This window comes from Lutjanus erythropterus, chromosome 7 (assembly GCF_056507025.1).
Source record: "Lutjanus erythropterus isolate fLutEry1 chromosome 7, fLutEry1.hap2, whole genome shotgun sequence".
Classification (NCBI taxonomy): domain Eukaryota; kingdom Metazoa; phylum Chordata; class Actinopteri; order Lutjaniformes; family Lutjanidae; genus Lutjanus; species Lutjanus erythropterus.
Window position 1 is genome coordinate 34,701,974 of NC_139323.1, and position 16,736 is coordinate 34,718,709.

The 16,736-nt window shown below is 40.1% G+C and overlaps 1 protein-coding gene across 3 annotated transcripts in view; it reads right to left on the bottom strand.

Moving 5' to 3' along the window:
* Window positions 1-2,827: 2,827 nt before the first annotated feature.
* The window catches only part of dnai3 (dynein axonemal intermediate chain 3), a 34,943-nt gene continuing 21,034 nt past the window's right edge, over window positions 2,828-16,736 (bottom strand). Inside the window, exons 14-24 of one of the 3 annotated variants that reach the window (XM_084722302.1) lie at window positions 16,386-16,505; window positions 15,090-15,163; window positions 13,169-13,322; window positions 12,714-12,789; window positions 9,152-9,276; window positions 8,187-8,247; window positions 6,911-7,041; window positions 6,586-6,793; window positions 6,038-6,129; window positions 5,570-5,683; window positions 2,828-3,078 (exon numbers count right to left, since the gene is read on the bottom strand). In XM_084722302.1, coding sequence (XP_084578428.1) covers window positions 2,941-3,078; window positions 5,570-5,683; window positions 6,038-6,129; window positions 6,586-6,793; window positions 6,911-7,041; window positions 8,187-8,247; window positions 9,152-9,276; window positions 12,714-12,789; window positions 13,169-13,322; window positions 15,090-15,163; window positions 16,386-16,505 — 1,293 coding nt within the window. In that variant the 3' untranslated portion in view covers window positions 2,828-2,940. Of the gene's footprint in view, window positions 3,079-5,569; window positions 5,684-6,037; window positions 6,130-6,585; window positions 6,794-6,910; window positions 7,042-8,186; window positions 8,248-9,151; window positions 9,277-12,689; window positions 12,790-13,168; window positions 13,323-15,089; window positions 15,164-16,385; window positions 16,506-16,736 lie in introns of all 3 variants that reach the window. The other 2 variants (XM_084722301.1, XM_084722300.1) reach the window with 2 other exon arrangements.

A 16,736-nucleotide genomic window follows, 5' to 3' on the forward strand; every position in this document is an offset into this window, starting at 1 on the left:
TTGGACTTAGATGAAGAAATCAAGTGAGGAAAATCTGACATCATGAATACCCTTCATGCCAGGGGGGGTCACAGGGTTTATGGCTGTGCTGTCGTCCTTTGTCCAAAACATTAAAGACGTGTGAGCGGCAGAGCTTAACCTGCAAACATCTACGCATATGTCTGTGCAAATTCAAATGCCACAAGTATTTACGTTGCATGCAAGCTCACTCAGTTGCACAACATTCTTTGCATCAGCCTTTACAATAATAACTAACCAGGGAGGGTGAAGACACTCCCCGTGTGTGTGTGTGTGTGTGTGTGTGTGTGTGTGTGTGTGTGTGTGTGTGTGTGTGTGTGTGTGTGTGTGTGTGTTGGTTTGCAGAAGGCACATTCCTGAGCTGGCCCGGGAGAAAGTGAGAGGCTCCGTAGAGGAGAGAGGGACAGCAAAACAGAATTCCCAGAGAGGTTTGAGGAGGGGACGACCGGAGAGCAGAGAGGCCCCTTTTGTCACTCGGGCCTTGTTGGTGCCTCAGGGGCCATATGGACGCCTGCCTCTGTGCACCCTCACATCAGCCCATTCTTCACCCTCCTCCTCCTCCCCCCTGCTCTCCGTGACACCACCGTCCACGTGAATGAGTCATGGCCAGAGTGACGTCAACCACACACTCTTAGGAACAAGGGTTCCAAAAGGGTTCTTCCTGAAATGCTGAGGTTCTACTCAGAAGCATTTGTGTTGTGAAGAACCCATTTTTGAAGAAAGAGTTAGTCAGGGGTTATTTGTAAGACAGAGAAAGACTTCTTTAAGGATTGTTGAAGAACTTATAGGACTTTTTCATCAAGGGTTCTTTCTACCATCATGTAAAGGGTTCTTGGTAGAACCACCCAGGTGGGTTCTAGATAAAGCCCTTGGAATATTTGAGTATTCTCTGTGGAACCTGCTGGTGGATTTTAGATAAAACCTTAAGAATTGAAAACGGTGACGATTCTCAGTAGAAGCTCCAGGGTGGGTTCTTGATAAAAACCCTTGGAATACAAAAGGGATCTCAGTAGAACCAAATGAAGGTTGTCCAGAACGAAACATCGGATATTTAATAAATCAGCAGAAAGCGAGACAGTGTGTCTAGTTTTCTCTGTAGAACCGCTCATACAGGGTTCTAGGGTGAAACCTTTGGCGGATGGTTCAAGGTACAACCCTTTATGTTGAAAAGATTCCAAGTCAAACCTTTGTAAAAGCTTTGGGGACAAGCCGGGGCACCTGTTATGGTTCTAGTTAGCACCTTTGTTTTTAAGAGTGCAGCTCACGTCTGCTGAGGGGCATCGGCTCTGTTTTCCATCTCTCGCTGTCTCTCTCTCTCTCTCAGCCAACATTTGTATTGCAGTTCATCTGTTCTCTCTCTTCCCTTTTGAGGCATCTCGGACACAGTGTGAAAACCTGGCAATGGACAGCTGCCCCTATATTATGCAGCCCCCCCCCCCCTTCCTCCCTCCCTCTGTCCCTGCAGCCTCTTTTCTGGCAGGATACCGGCTGTCAGTTGTGACTATAGGTTCTCTGGGCTGCTCTTGACCTGAGGTGGACCCAGCGTCCTTATTTTATCCCCATGAAGGAGCGAAACTAATGGCGTCCAGAGAGCTGCAGGAGAGGAGCTCGCTGCAAAGGAAACAGCCTTCTTATTAATAATGTGAACAGTGTGACAGAAGAAAAAGTTTCCCTTGTGGCCAAAGTAAAAAATTAATGAGGAAACCACACTTTTTTAGCTGCAGAGCCTCTCGTTGGCGTGAACAGTAATCCGCTACTCCTTTGTTCGCTTCGTTCAAACGCCACTCGTTCAGATGCAGCACCCTGCAGTGTCAGACTTGCAAGTCATCGGACAGCAGCTAGCCAGTGCTAAGTCCCTCCCCTTCACACTCTGTGCTCCAATGACAGTTGAGCAAGCTCGGCACTTCCGTCAATTTTCTCCTTTCCTGCTTTTTGTACTTTGATATGCCATATGTGGATGTTGCAGAATCTCAGAAACAATGGAAGTGAAGTTTTAAAACATCAAAAAAAAAAAAAGAAAAATGGAAAAAAAACATAAAATGCCTCCATACTGCTTGTCACTCATGACCCAAGTCCCAGCATGCCATTTACACACCGTCACAACACACAACACACACACCCAGTTCAGACAGTGTGCATGTGCACGTGAATGTGGCTTCAAGCTAAGGATCAACAGTAAAGATTCAGGATAAAAACATGGTGTAAATAAAATTTATTTTAGTCAGCTTGGTATGTTGGGGCTTTAGGAGACTTGGATCATGAGAGACAAGCAGTGTGGAGACATTTTATGTTTTTATCCTGTTATTTTTTTGTTTGAAAACTGGTCACCATTCACTTCCACTGTTTGAAAGATTCTGCAACGCTGTTTTCCTGCAAAACTCCAGCAGTGTTTTGTGTTCTAAAAATGCTAAACCCAACTGACTGCATTTTCATTTTTGAGTGAACTATCCTTTAAGGGTCCTGTGTCTGTGGTCTGCTACTTTTAAATTCCTTCATTTCTTTATCAGCAGCACACGAGACGAGGGCTTGATTTATACACCAGAGGAGTTTTGAACAACAACAGATACATTTCATGAAATCAAAGAGCCATAAAATGACTTCCTGCCAAGGTCAGATCCTTGAGATATTCCATACGCTTTCTTTGGGGATCGGTGGTGAAGAGGGCACTAATGGATGGCATTACCCAGTAACTAGATCTCAAAGGGGTGGATGGAAAAACATCCATCTGTGACCCTGAAGCTCCAACTCACAGACCGTCTGAATGCTGATGGCAGAATTAATTTAAGTAAATGTTCACTCACAAGAAAGATTCAAACCTTTGTATTTTAATTAGAACAGTCAATCATGTTTATTAAAAAATACATTAAAAACTCTTCTATGTTTTACAAAAACCAGGATTGTGTGTGTGAAATGTGTGTGATTTCAGTAATCTTGCGTGTCATCATTAGCTGACCACAGGTTGACGCCCTTCAGGATGTTTTCGTCCAGCGTCAGGTAATCGCCGTACTCCTTGTTCAACTCTTCTTTCTGTTCCAGGGATTTTGCCGCCTTGTCAGGCTCCTGAGGACAAAAAACAGAGAAGAATGAACACAATAAATTACATGTATGAAACCGTAGGGCACTTTGAAACATGTTTGTACCAAAGATCTGACATTTTCTCTTCTTTGAGGCAGAGGACTGTGTTTTTCAGAAGTCTTTTGGGTCCCTTTATGAATCTCTTTCTCGTGCAGAAAATGCTGTGGCCTCAGGAAAGTCCTGACAGAACACTTAAATGGAATACAGCACTGTATTATGCACAGGTAAATGAGTTAAAATCAGTTTGAGAGAATTAATTTCTCGTTCGGAAGTTGCAAATTTGCTGAGGTAAATGAAAAAAACAAATGTAAATTCTGTATTTTAATATAAAATGTTGTTCTATCATTTCCTATTACCAGCGTGGGAAGCTTTTCTTAAAGTACAATTGTTAAACGGTAATTTTCTGTAATCACTTTTGATTTCAATCTAATCATGACCAGACAGACAATCCTGCACTTGCCAACCTACACAGTTTTTGTACATTCACATCACACAGACAGTGAACAAAACCAGTGATCATACAGGTTAGTTTGTACTGAATTCTTGTGATGACAAGGGAAGTGAACATAACAGCCTATGTGGGAAATGCTGCAACCAAATAAAACTCCATCTGCATTCATACTGGCATCATCCAAGTTTAAACATTTAGCCACTAAAAGATTTAGCTTCTATAGTTAGCAGACAGACTGCCGGGCACTGGCTGTCAATAACTTCACTCTCCCCAGCGGCCAGGATCAAATAATGATCTGGATGAATTAAACATGAGGAGAGAGAAGGAAAGAGACTGAAACAGAGGAGACGGAGACAGAGGGATGGTTCACTCCAGCTTTTACACTGTCAACTTTGAACTGGTGAACACACTTTTAACTGGACTAATAAAAACGTCTGTAGGTCTCACTGTGCGTTCAGACGATGCTGAGGTTCAAGTGTAGCCGAGGAGAAAAGTTCTCATTCAAGGTCACTCTAACCTCAGATATTTATGGTTTGGAGAGCGATCATTATGTTCTTAGTCTGTCTAAATTACCTCAGTCTCTATGAGCATCAAAAAACAACAATCCTCCATCAGTGAAAGAATCTAAGTACTTATACTCAAGCACTGTAACTAAATACAAATATGAGGCACCTTTACTTTACTTGACTTCTGTATTTTCCTGCCACTTTGAACTTATACACATACTGTACTTTTCCATTACAATTACTTGTAACTGTTAGTTACTAGTTACTTTACAAATTAAGATTTCTGCATAGAAAACATATGAAGAGCTAACCTAACATTCACGTACAGCTGAAATGAATACTCAATTAATCAAACAGTTGACCGAAAGGAACTCAACTGCCAACTATTCTGATACTCGTTTTGTCATTTCTCATGTTCCAGCTTCTGAAATGTGAAGATATTCTGCTTTTCTTCTTAAGTATTTTAATATTGTCTATGTATTCTTTAATTATTTTGAGGTCTGTCCTGTTGGTTGGACAAAACTCCGGGTCATTGTTTTGTCATTTCTTGCCATTTTCAGAAATATTATAAACTAAACAATCAATCGATTAATCAAGAAAATAATCATAAACGTAATACAAAACAGTCAAAAATTAACTTCACTTCAGCCAGCTACAACTGTAAAATCTTGCTTTTACATTAATATACACAATACAGTATATATACAATAGTATCACAGTGGCGGGGGCATTTTTTGTGCAGTAACTCAGTCCATTAACAAAGTATTTTAACCATGAGATATTGATACTTATCGTTCCCTTTCGAACACGTTTTAAACTCTTCCATGATTACTACACTGTGTAACATGATCCTCCTCATTAAAAGTTTTCCTAAAATTCTGAAAAGGTTCTGGAAGCACATCTATTCTTTCTTTCTCAACGACAAATTCTGGATCTGGCCTCAGGCCCAGCACACCACCGCTCCATTCACCAGGTAGACCAGTGAAAGAGCCGAGTGCATCAAGACGGCTACTGTAGGAGGAAACACCGGAGAGATTCAACCATACATGTTTGAGTCTCCGTCAGACCCAGACTAAGATGAGGACTCTATTGTGCATGAAAATAAGACGTATCAGAATGGTAGGTGTAGTTGGTACAGAGAGATATTTCTAGCTAACAAACATCATAAGCAAATAAAAGATGCTGACAAGTTCACTCTGTGCTGGAAGTTTCAAGTTTCTTTGCCTGCATTTGCATTTTAGACAGCAACTGGCTTTAGATTTTACACATCAAATCTCCCTCTTCAGTAGAGGAATAAGAAAACACCTCTCCAGTGAAAAACTTTGCGTGGATGTAAGTCAGCGCAGTCAAGGACAGACATTTTAAGGGAGATAAACATGATGAAAACACATTTTTGAGTGGAGGGGATCTTTAACTAAAAGATCTGAATACTTCCTCCATAATCAAAATCCCTGCTGTGCTCGGTTACATCTGCACAAAACCCGGTTCACTCTTTCTACGGTCAGAATACGCAGCTCACCATCCTCTTCTTCAGTTCTTCGGCCTCCTTCCTCTGTTTTGCCCACAGCTCCTCCCTCATAAAATCCTTCAACCTGTTTTCCTCCAGCTCAAAGTATTTCTTCATACTCAATCTCTGTGTACAGACAAAAGAGAGGGTTATAAGCTCTGATGGATGGTGTTTAGTGTTCAGGCATCCATGAAATAAACACATGACTAATAACCCACAGTCACAGTGTCTCTGACACTGCTGGAGGTTTGATGAACCTGTTTGTACAATTCCTTATATGTGGACCAGCTGAACATCAACGCAGCAAAGCAGCAAAAAGAAACGTGGCACCAAAGTGAAGTTGGTGTGCCGCGGGGCTGGATTTGTTTTTCAACCTTGACCAAGGGTAAGTCATTGTTTCTTTTTGCAAAATAAGAAGTAAACAGACAAAATCTTCTTAAAAGTGAGCACACAGGAGGTGGCTGGTGGTGACTGTCTTACCTCACTCCTGAGGGGAATGTAGAGTGACTTCGGGATTTCTAACACACGGACGATCCCTCGGTCATCGGTCACAGCCAGGAAGTGCTGCTTGGCTGTATGTTAAATAAATAAATAAATACATAAAATCCGGTATATGAGCTAAAACAAATTCACAACAAAGAACTTATGACCAGGACTGTGAAAAATATAAACAAAACAGGGAGGCAGACACATTCTATTTATCTCAGCAGTTACAGCAGCAAGAGACTATATTAGTATGATTTTTATCTTTTTAAATGATCTCTCAAAAGTTGCTGGATTTGTCTGTTCAGCTCAGAAAATTACACCACTTTCCTGTGATGAAGCTTTTAAAACCAACATTCAAGCCATGTCAGCAATATAACCATGTCCTAAATCTAAGACGATATCACGTTTCATGTCACAATATCAATACAATATTGATATTTTGCTCAGTTCATCTGTTACTGTTGTTTAAATGTTGTTTAAACTAGATCACAGACTTCACCTCTATTTATTGTCATGACAGTAAACATCAGCCTAGAACTCACATGAGGCGATCCAGGGTTTGATGCAGGTAATCTTGGTGGTGGTGACGTGCGCGTGGACGTGTGCAGGTTCACTGGTCTTTACCAGCAGGTTCCACACCTCGATGCTGCCGTCGTCTTTCCCGATGAAGAAAACAGCTGGTCGAGACAGGGACCAGCATCCCACAGAGCACATCTGCTCAGAGCTGGCCAACAGGATGATGGGGCCAGCCTGGTTCACAACAAGTCAAATAGAGTCAGTGGAGTTAAGCCTGGACAGGGACACTGAGACCAAGTTTTTTTTATTTTTTTTTATTGCAACATAAGTTAAAGCGGTGGGTGTTGTTACCATGACTCCCTCCTTCCAGATGGCGAAGTTATAGCCTTGAATTGTCAAAATAATGTCTTTGAAGAAGGGCGACCGCTGTGCTGTATTCACCAACCAGTGATTGATGCTAAAACAGTGGAGAGGCTTGGTACCTGGGAGAGGAAAGAGACAGTAAGAGAAGGCAGACTGTTATATCTGACAGTAAAAAAGAAAGAAAAAACTTCTCTGCAATATGATAGAAGGATTCATTATCCCTCTAGGTCCCTGTAAATGTATTCATTTATTGATTAATAACAGTGATTACTTTCAGCACGGCTGCCAAACCAAAGAACTGACTTACAGTGATAGTGGTTCTTAAAAACTTAATTAATCTATAGCTTATATTGTCTTCAGACTTTGAGGGTACTGTAACGCAAAGGTGTGGTCTCAAACCTTGTGACTTGGACTGGCGTCACAAATTTTACGACTTTAGACTTGACTTGACAAAATCAAAAAACTCAACGTGGACTTTGGACACCAATAAATCCTGACTTTGCGTTTGACTTGAAAATACTTGAGTCTGTCCCCCAGGCCCAGAATCAATTAACATCAACATTATTAATTCTCAGCAAGTCAACACTTAATTCCCCAGATCCAGTTTGAACCAATCCAACAACATCCAATCAAGTTGCAAGAGAGAACCATCAAGAATTTAAGTTAAGTTCATTGCATCCAAGTACACATTGCAATTTGCAGTGTGCAAATGATTAATCTTACAGACGGAGATGCAACAACATTAGCTTACAGTGATAGCTGACCCAGAAATGTAATCATCGTCCACTCACCCTCACGTCGATTGAGGGTCGGGTTTAGTTTTTTAGTCCACAAAACACTAAAAAAAGACTAAAAAACTAAACTCAACCTTCAATCGGCGTGAGGGTGAGTAAATAATGACTACATTTTTGGGTCAAGTATCCCTTTAACAGCTAAGTAACTCTAAATCAATGAGGCTGGAAACTCACTGTTACATTATGACTTGTTTTGGGATTCAAAATTCAAAATTTAGGACTAAATACTTGACATGGGACTTGAATCTGGTCTTGTCTGTCTTGGCTTGGGATTTGAGTGCAAAGACTTGAGACTAATTTGTGACTTGCAAGACAAGGACTTAGTCCCATCTCTGCTATTACTATTGTGGATGACATCAAACGACTAAAACCACATTCTGGTTTGTTTTGGTAAACGTTCAAGAGTACAAGATTTTGCAATTTACTTTCCTTTCAAATCACTTTAATAACGTCAAAGCCAGAATACTTACTGTGCAGCCGTCCAGCGTCGTCTTTCACCAGTTTCCAGTCAGTGTAAACAATCTCCCCATCCTGGCAGTGAAAATATACACATTACAGAACATGTTACAAGGAAACACAGAATAACCCTGCGCATATTTTTTTACATTGCTGTTAATAAAACTGTTACAGATGTGCTGGTCAAGTATAACCTGAACAGAACATCTGCCAGTACATTTATTTTCCTGTGTTTTCGAAATGGGAAATTGCCCAAAATGTGAAATATTTATCTCAAAAATGATATTTGATATTTAGTATTTATAGTAGAATCAAAGTCATAGTTTTAAAAGACATTTTGGTTAAAAAGTGATGGATAAGTCAAAGATAAAACTTAACCTAATGTCTCATTACAACAACATTCAGACATTTATGATGTATAAAGCTTTATAAATAGTTACAATAGTTACAACAAGGCTTTATACCTCCATGTACCAGTAACACACTATAACATGAGCTGACAGGTTATTAGCAACTGTATGGTGTTTATAAGACATTCCATTTCAGAAATGTAATGACATGAGTTTATAACCTTTTATTATATGTTAGAGCTGGTTATAACAGTTATAATGTGCAGATATGAAGCATTATGAATGCTGAACCTAATTTAATATATTATGTCCACCACTTCTAATACTTTATAAACCTTGCTATAATTTGTCATGCACGAACATTTATACATATGTTCATAAACCCTTAAAATGCATTATGTCTTTTGCTCATGATGCATTACAAACATGGCCTTCATAAACAGTGATTTCAGATTTTTTTTCAAGTTCTTCCAATATTTTCAAAGATCTGACTTGGTGTTCCATTATTAATATCTCTAAGCAGAATAACTCTTAGAGACGAATGATTTCCTCAGGGCAGTTTGGTCATCTTATTAAGCTCACTTAAAATACTGCTCGATGTTGTTAATTTTCCTGTTAGGAATATTTACCTCTGTTCCGATATAGAGTTTGGTATTGACGTCATCCAGAGTCGAGAGCATTTTAGCTGAGGGCAGTCTCAGCCGGCTGTAGTCTGGGATCATCTCTGGGCTGTCATCTTTTTCTTTATCATCTTCTGTCAGGGGAAACCGCAAGAGGGGGTGCAGAGATTCAAGCAGAAAGTAAGAGAGGGCTCAAAGTTTAACTCACTTAGATGCCAAAAAATTTTGACAATTTCCAGTAGAAAAATGGTTTGAAAACATTTATCTATAAGGGTAAAGGGATGTCAATGCCAAGAATGATAACTATAACAATAACTGTAATTATACTGTTTTAAAAATCATCTGATTAAAGTGGATGGTGGAGTCCAGACCACAGCTTTCTGGTTGTGGTTGTAGTTATTGTTATAGTTGGTGTGGATGGCTCTTAATACAACATTGACACAGAGTCACAAAGCGCTTGTCTTTTGCAATAGTTAACTGGCTCATGCCTGGCTTTCACACAGCTATTCTGGGTCTTGATTGCAATGACAAGATTACCAAACATGCATTTAAACCAAAGGAAAACACACCACTAAGAGAAGAACAATAGGCAAGAATTTTAAAAACACTGTCATGCGAGAATGACAAGAAACATTATAAACATTGAGTATTTATTTAAAGCAAGGAAATACGAGAGATTGAAGAGTGGCATTGGTGCAGCCTGCTCTGTAATCTGACCATGAACAAGACGACAGAAGGACAAAAGAGCGAGCGGAGGGGGGGGTAAAGCTGAGGTGAACTGGTTGGTAAGAGGGGATATGAGGGGAGTGGGAAATAATGGAAGTGGGAGTGAGGATTGTGGTGAGAAAAAGGGGGACAGTAAGGGAGAAGGGTGGGACGGTGGAGATAGGCAGGACTGGTTGTGATGGAAGAGGCCTTTTTCCATCACAAAAGCCCAACTGTCTGTCAGGGACAGTGCAGGACTATCCGTTCACACCCCCTTATCAGCGGGCAGCTCCCAATCAAGTCTCAGCCTCACTCTGTTAGATTAGCTCTTGAAGGTCAGATCAGATTACCCAATCACACATCTTCTAAGTCCACTTTCCCCCAGTTAAGATGCATGTAAAGATATGAAACAGGCGATGTAGCACAGCTACAGATGTGGACATTGTTTCACTTTTACCACACTGCGGTGCTGCTCAACTGTTGCTTAATTCCCATGAGGGGTTACTTGCAAAGATGTAATTGTGGAAAATTGTGTGGTACTGCTGCAGGACGGGGCAACTACTGCAAGTAAAGGTCAGCTAGCGACAATGCAGATTTAGGCTCTGCTCTTAACCCATCCAGAGAGGAGAACTGACCTAGCATGCGAGATTTATTTGATTGCGGGGGGGGAACCGGTAACATTATTATTTGCAAGATCACGTGGGAATCCATCTTGCCAGGCTTTGAGTTATCCATTTGTGTCTACACCAAAAGTGATGAAGCCCATCAGCGCTCCTGAAGAGCAAAAACAGCACTGAAGGCTTTTCTCTACAGAAAAGATGTTTTCGCTCTCCTCCCAAACGACTTTGGCAAGAGTTTGATCATGAATGGTTGAAGTCAGCCTGTGTTAAACAGACGGTTCATCCAATCACCTGCCAAGTGTCTTTTGAAAGTGCCTGCCCCTTTCCAAACAGATATTTCCAGATATTTCTCTGTACCAAACCATCAGACCTTTTTGCTGTGCGTGACAGTGCTAACCCAAGCCCGAGTTCAAGTGAATCCAGTTGCAGATGAACTTACTTAAATTATTTTTTTAAGAAACATTTATTTTATTTTAAAGAGTTTGTGTGTGGTCTCTTTTTTTTTTATCCTCCCACTGAGCCAGTTTGTGACAAAATGGGAGCTCGTCCCGGTTGCTGGTTCATGAGGATTGGGAGACAGAAACAGGTATTGGGAATGAAAGGTGAATGTTTGTGTATTGATAAAGAGTTGCTGGTATAGTAATAGTAAACTTTATTCCTATAGCACCTTTTAAAACCAGAGTTACAAGGCGCTGTCATATCTATTAAGATTGAGGAGGCAGGATTTACGACCTATACAGCAGTCAGCCACGAGCGGGGAAATCAAGATGCTTTGGCTTCACTTTTGAGGAGCTCTCATGTTGTCCATTTCCAATACATGTCAAAGATTCACACACCCACACACTACATTACTGATGAACTGATTTACATGCATACTTTAGTTTTATTAAATATACTGATTTTACTTTAAAGAGTCATGTGTGGTCTCCATATTTTATCCTTCCTTTGAGCCAGGTCATGACAAATGCAAAATGAACAGAAAAAAAAAACTCAATATGGAAGTCAGAGGCAGACAGCATAAACTAAATCAATATCAGTCAAACATCTTAAGTAGCACCAAAGTATTAATCACACAGAGATTCATTAAAACCTTAATAACAGACTGCTTGAGGGCTGCTGAAGAAAAAACCCCCAGCATATTTATTGCCTCAGTTAGTGAACATATTAATTCTATAACCACCAGTCACCAAAGCTGTGTTTACGGAGGCAGACCTTCAGCCAGACAAAGACAGGTCTCTTCTTGACCAGCCAGGACACACACGATCATCTTCTGGCCCTCGAGGAGCCTGGGCAGCATATTGCAAAGAGCTGACAGTCAGCAAGGCTAATGCTCTGCAACTATGAGGGCCTTGTTTTGGAAGTATCACTTAATAAAGTGCTATGAAACCGGAGGAGAGCAGAGGGAGACAGACGGAGAACAAGAGTAGCTGAGTGGCTGAGTGAACCCTGCCCCACTGATCACTGTGCTCAACCATCCAAAGAAGAATTAAAGAATCCAACATCCGCCTAAAATATATTCAAATAGATTAAGATTTAAGAACTATCAGACATGGGACTGCTATATTCATTGGTTGCTTTTAACACCAAAAGATTCAGAATCCTGAATTTTTTTGAATTGTTCACAATCCCCGAATTAGCTTTCCTCAGCTCTTTTGAAGAGTAAAAACAAAACTGTGACTACTCCTAAAACACATGCAAACCTGGGTGGAATTTGTTTTACATTTTGAGCAAACTGAATTTTGCATCCTTTATCCAAGTTGCTGTGAGTAAAACTGTGACAATGATCAGACAGCCGTCTCTTTCAGATGATCTGTTGCTTTCTAAAAGTGATCGAGGGTGTGTGTGAATGAGTTATAACCCCGACACATTACAGCCAACAACAGATCCAGACAGTACAGAGTGCTGCACAAAGACCTGCAAATGAGTTAGCATATTAGCACCTCTGGTTCCATCAGGTTTTTGAATATGAAGTCCAGTGACTGTAGTGCAGTTAGCCAAATGTTAGCTTTTTGCTACTTGTAAAGATGATCTTACTAAACAAAACAATGCTAACTTCCAGTGTTGCCTACAAAAATGCACTATCACTGCAGCACTCTATTTATTGTACAAGTTATTGTAATTGAGTAATGCTCATTTGTGTGACAGATTGTAGGGAAAGGGAGAGACGATGCAACAGACAGACACAAATAAACCGAGGCAGCCTTAGGGGTGAAATCCCTCACCTGTGGTCCTACCTGTCTTATTACCATTCGAGGTGTAGGGTTCCAGGCTGAACTTCAAAGGGGTGTATTCTCCACTGGTATCGATCTTTGGAAGGGAAACCTGACACACGGCAGAGAAGAAGATAACTTTTCTTATTTGAAAAACTGACAAAGACTGAACATTAAATATAAATATATAATATATAAATATATTCTTATATATATATATATTCTATATATTGAATGCATATGTGTTCATATAGATACATAACATCAACATCAAGCTTAAATAAGTTAAGTTTTTTCAGAAAGTTGTATTTGCAGGTTGAAACAAAAGTCTCTCTCTCTCTCTCTCTCTCTCTCTGTATTTCAGTGAATTTTAAAAGTTTGGATCAACAAAAAAAAAAAATCTCAATATTCATTTCTGTCAAATAAAGTTATGGTTCTACGCAAATCTTTTTTTATTTCTTTTTTGTGTCCACCCCTGAACCCTGTAGTACCCTGAACAGAGGTTTCCATGTCTGGTCCAGGTGTCTGAAAGTGTCAGGGACAGTGTAAGGTGACGGCTGGGTCTTCTGATCCACATTCTGCTTCCTGTCTGGTGCCAACTGGTTCATCAGTCTCTGTACTCGTACATCCCAGAACATTAGAGAGCTTCAGAGTGAGAGGGAGACAAACAGTGGAAAAAAAAAAATGAACGTGAGCCTGAAGATTTCTGACTGATAAAGTTGGAGACCTGTGGGCTTTCTCAATCTATATTCAAAGATAAAAAAAAGCAGATGTGTTGGCGGTACATCCTCTTCAACCCCTTCACCACTAATCTATGGACATTATTTCTATCAAAGCAACAAGCATCTGCTAGAGGCTGACACTTCATAACTTAATTCAGTAACAGCTCCTGCAGACTGCTATCACAAGTATACTCGACTCCCAAACAAAACGCTCTTATCAATAATGAAAAGATCTCTGAAAGATTGTAAAACTAATAATTATTAATTCACAATTCAGACACAGAAAACATGCTGTGAAAATGTTTTGCATTCTTACAGATGTTGAAATAAATTAATACATCACCAACTTTGTCATATCAGTCCTTCATGATATGTGGCAATAAATCACCAACATATTTGCGTGTAAGCGATACAAACAATTATAATTCCTTGTAAACCAGAGAGAAACACTGAGTCGAGTGTGACCTCTAATCTGCCTACAAACAAGACAAAATCTTCATTGACTGCACAGATGTTAACAGTCTAACTGGCACAGTATGTTCAGCATGACAAGGACAAGCCCATCTAGTGTTGATTTTGTTTATGTTGCACTAAGTCCATGCACAACCTCTATGTGGCATATGTTGGTTGTTGAGCATCAAAGTGGCCCTCACACAGCACTCAAGCACCGCGATGACGTATAATTAATTTTGAGGTAGTTTTATTTATTGGTCCACTAATTCACACTTTTTCTCCTCTACAATTCAGAAACAAATGTTGTACTTTTTACTCCGCTGTGCAATGAGTGCATGGGCTGAGTGTGCATGGGTGGGCAGGTATGAAGGTAGAAACGCAGGTCTATTTGGGCCAAAATAAATGATTGAATGAGCTTTTTAATGCCTATGACAGCCACGATTCTCCACTGGACTTTTCTCTTTTTTGTGGGAGCATTTCATTTATTTACTGCTGTTGGGATACAAAGAGAATTTCAACACTTTCTTGAAAAAACATTGCATAGGCTCAGAAACATCCCTTTTGATCAGCACTTATGAGCAACTAGAAGTGTTTGGTGGTGGATATCTGCAGAGATCCTGCCCTCTGCTTGTACTTCTCATTATTTTGCTGCGCTCGGGATGCTTTACAAACCCTGCTGGTATTTGATATGCTAAGAATGACACACAACATCTAAATATTTCTGGTGCATTTACAAACAGCTCAGACTGTTTCTACCTTTAAGAAAAAAAAGATGTGATTACTTCCTCCGTACTGCCCTCAGATGGAAAAAAGGCTTACAAGGTTACAAAATGGTACAGAAAATTCCTGCTGAGGACATAAGCCAGCAGTCAGAATGGCACATATATACAAACACCTCCAACTTTGGCTAAGTAGCTTATACTGGTATCTACAGTGCCAACACCCCACACATGCGCAACTGACGTTTAAATACAAGCAGTCATTCATCATAATGAATTCCACAGAAAGACAAACAGTGAACAGTGAGGGGGAATAGTAATAAAAGCAAGACAGGGGCAGATGTTCTGTACTCTGCGGAGGCTGCCAACCATAATCTTTTGAATCAGGCGGATATGAAAACAAACGTCCATACTTGTTAAGTCAAAATCCGCCACGTTATTTAATTATATTAGCGATGAACTGACAGCATTTAAAAGGTTAAACATTTAAATGGATCATTTTTCTGTATGAGACCTACCCATCAGGGGAGCAGGTGACAACTTGAACAGAAATGTTGTACTTGTTCTCCACTGGTAAGCCCGTCCTGGTCACCTAATCAGAGAGAGTCACAAAATCAACATGTCTGTCAGGCTTAGTGCTGCAAAGAGCTGGTAGTAGTGAAGATATATGGCAGGTTAATGTGTCCCTGGGGGCACTTCGATGATTGCCTTATTTTACTTATCAAGATGAGTGCCAGTAGTTGTCATGATTTATTACAGCTGTCTATGAAGACATGAGGGATAGGCACCAATGGGAAAGCAGAATTATAATGTATTCATTGTTTCAAGAAGAAAAATATTTTAGAAACATTAAACAACAAGGCTAAGCTGTGTGGACTGTGTGCGACCATCATTTCTTACTACTGTATATATATTTTCTATGGCTGCTGGCATGTGCTTTTGGTTATTATTGCACTTGTTTGTGCTCGGTTACACACCAAACACCACAGTGGGACTGCGGGAAATATCACTTCAGGTCAAGGATGTACCGTACAGAAGATTTTCTTTTATGCTGGGCCACTATTATCAGATGAAAAGTGGACCACAGGCATTATTTTCTGCAGATGTTAGGAACAGAAACGTCTGTGTGAACAAAAAAACATCTTGAGGCTGCGATAAATAAATATGCAATCTTTCATGGTGGCTGTGTTTTTTTTCATTACTTTTGTTCTCTCCAGCAGTGTCATCCTTCTGCATTTTCCTCTTGAATCTCATAATTCCTATCATCATATCCTCAGTGTTGCATTCTAACCTTCATAACATTTTCCCTGATAAGGCAGCAGCTTTATCTCCTTTTCGTCTTGTTTACATTCAAGTGGATTTTAACCTTTAAGATAAAAAAAACTCTGTCAGTGTTCCAAAACTAGATATAGAACTAATTAGAGCAACATGAAACTTGGCCCTTTAAGTGTTTAATGTTTTATTATCAATCTGAAACTAAGGAGGGAAAGATTAAAATTTACTCTAGTTGCCTCCGGTATGTTGGAAACTCTACAACCGTGTTTGCTTTAGATATTATAAAAGGAGCTTGAGGAGAAGAAAACATTAAGAGGGTTTTGCTGAAAACACTGCAGCTGTGTTGTCACACAAAACACCTTTCATTAATCAAGATAGGCCAAATGGAATACAGATTAACCTTGTGGATTGTTGCAGCACCAATCCACTGCACCACTAATGGAAAAGCAATTCTCTGCACAGTCAGTACTCTGCTGATTTCATGTCAGTTTTGCAGTTGTTACCCCCCTCTCGCCACCCTGCCCTTTACTCTTGTGTACCTCAAACGTTGGTGGCAGCCACTGGACATCAGTAATTGGGGCTTTGTGGCTGCCCTCTAAGGCAGACACTGCACTGCAGCGCACGACAGGAATCTTATTCTCTTTGTTGTCATCGAGGTCCTGGTGGGAGGTCACACACAAAAGGCACAGCATGTACAGTGAGCTCTGACAATTCAATCTCAACACAAAGACTGTAGACAGTGGTGAACAACCATCCTAAAATGTTCCAGCAGGATATTCAAAGTGTCGTAGTGCTGGGTGACATAGCTTAAAAATATATCATAATAAAATGTTTAAATGTTAAAAACTGCCAGACTGACGAGCTGATCTGACCTTATAATTAACGATTTC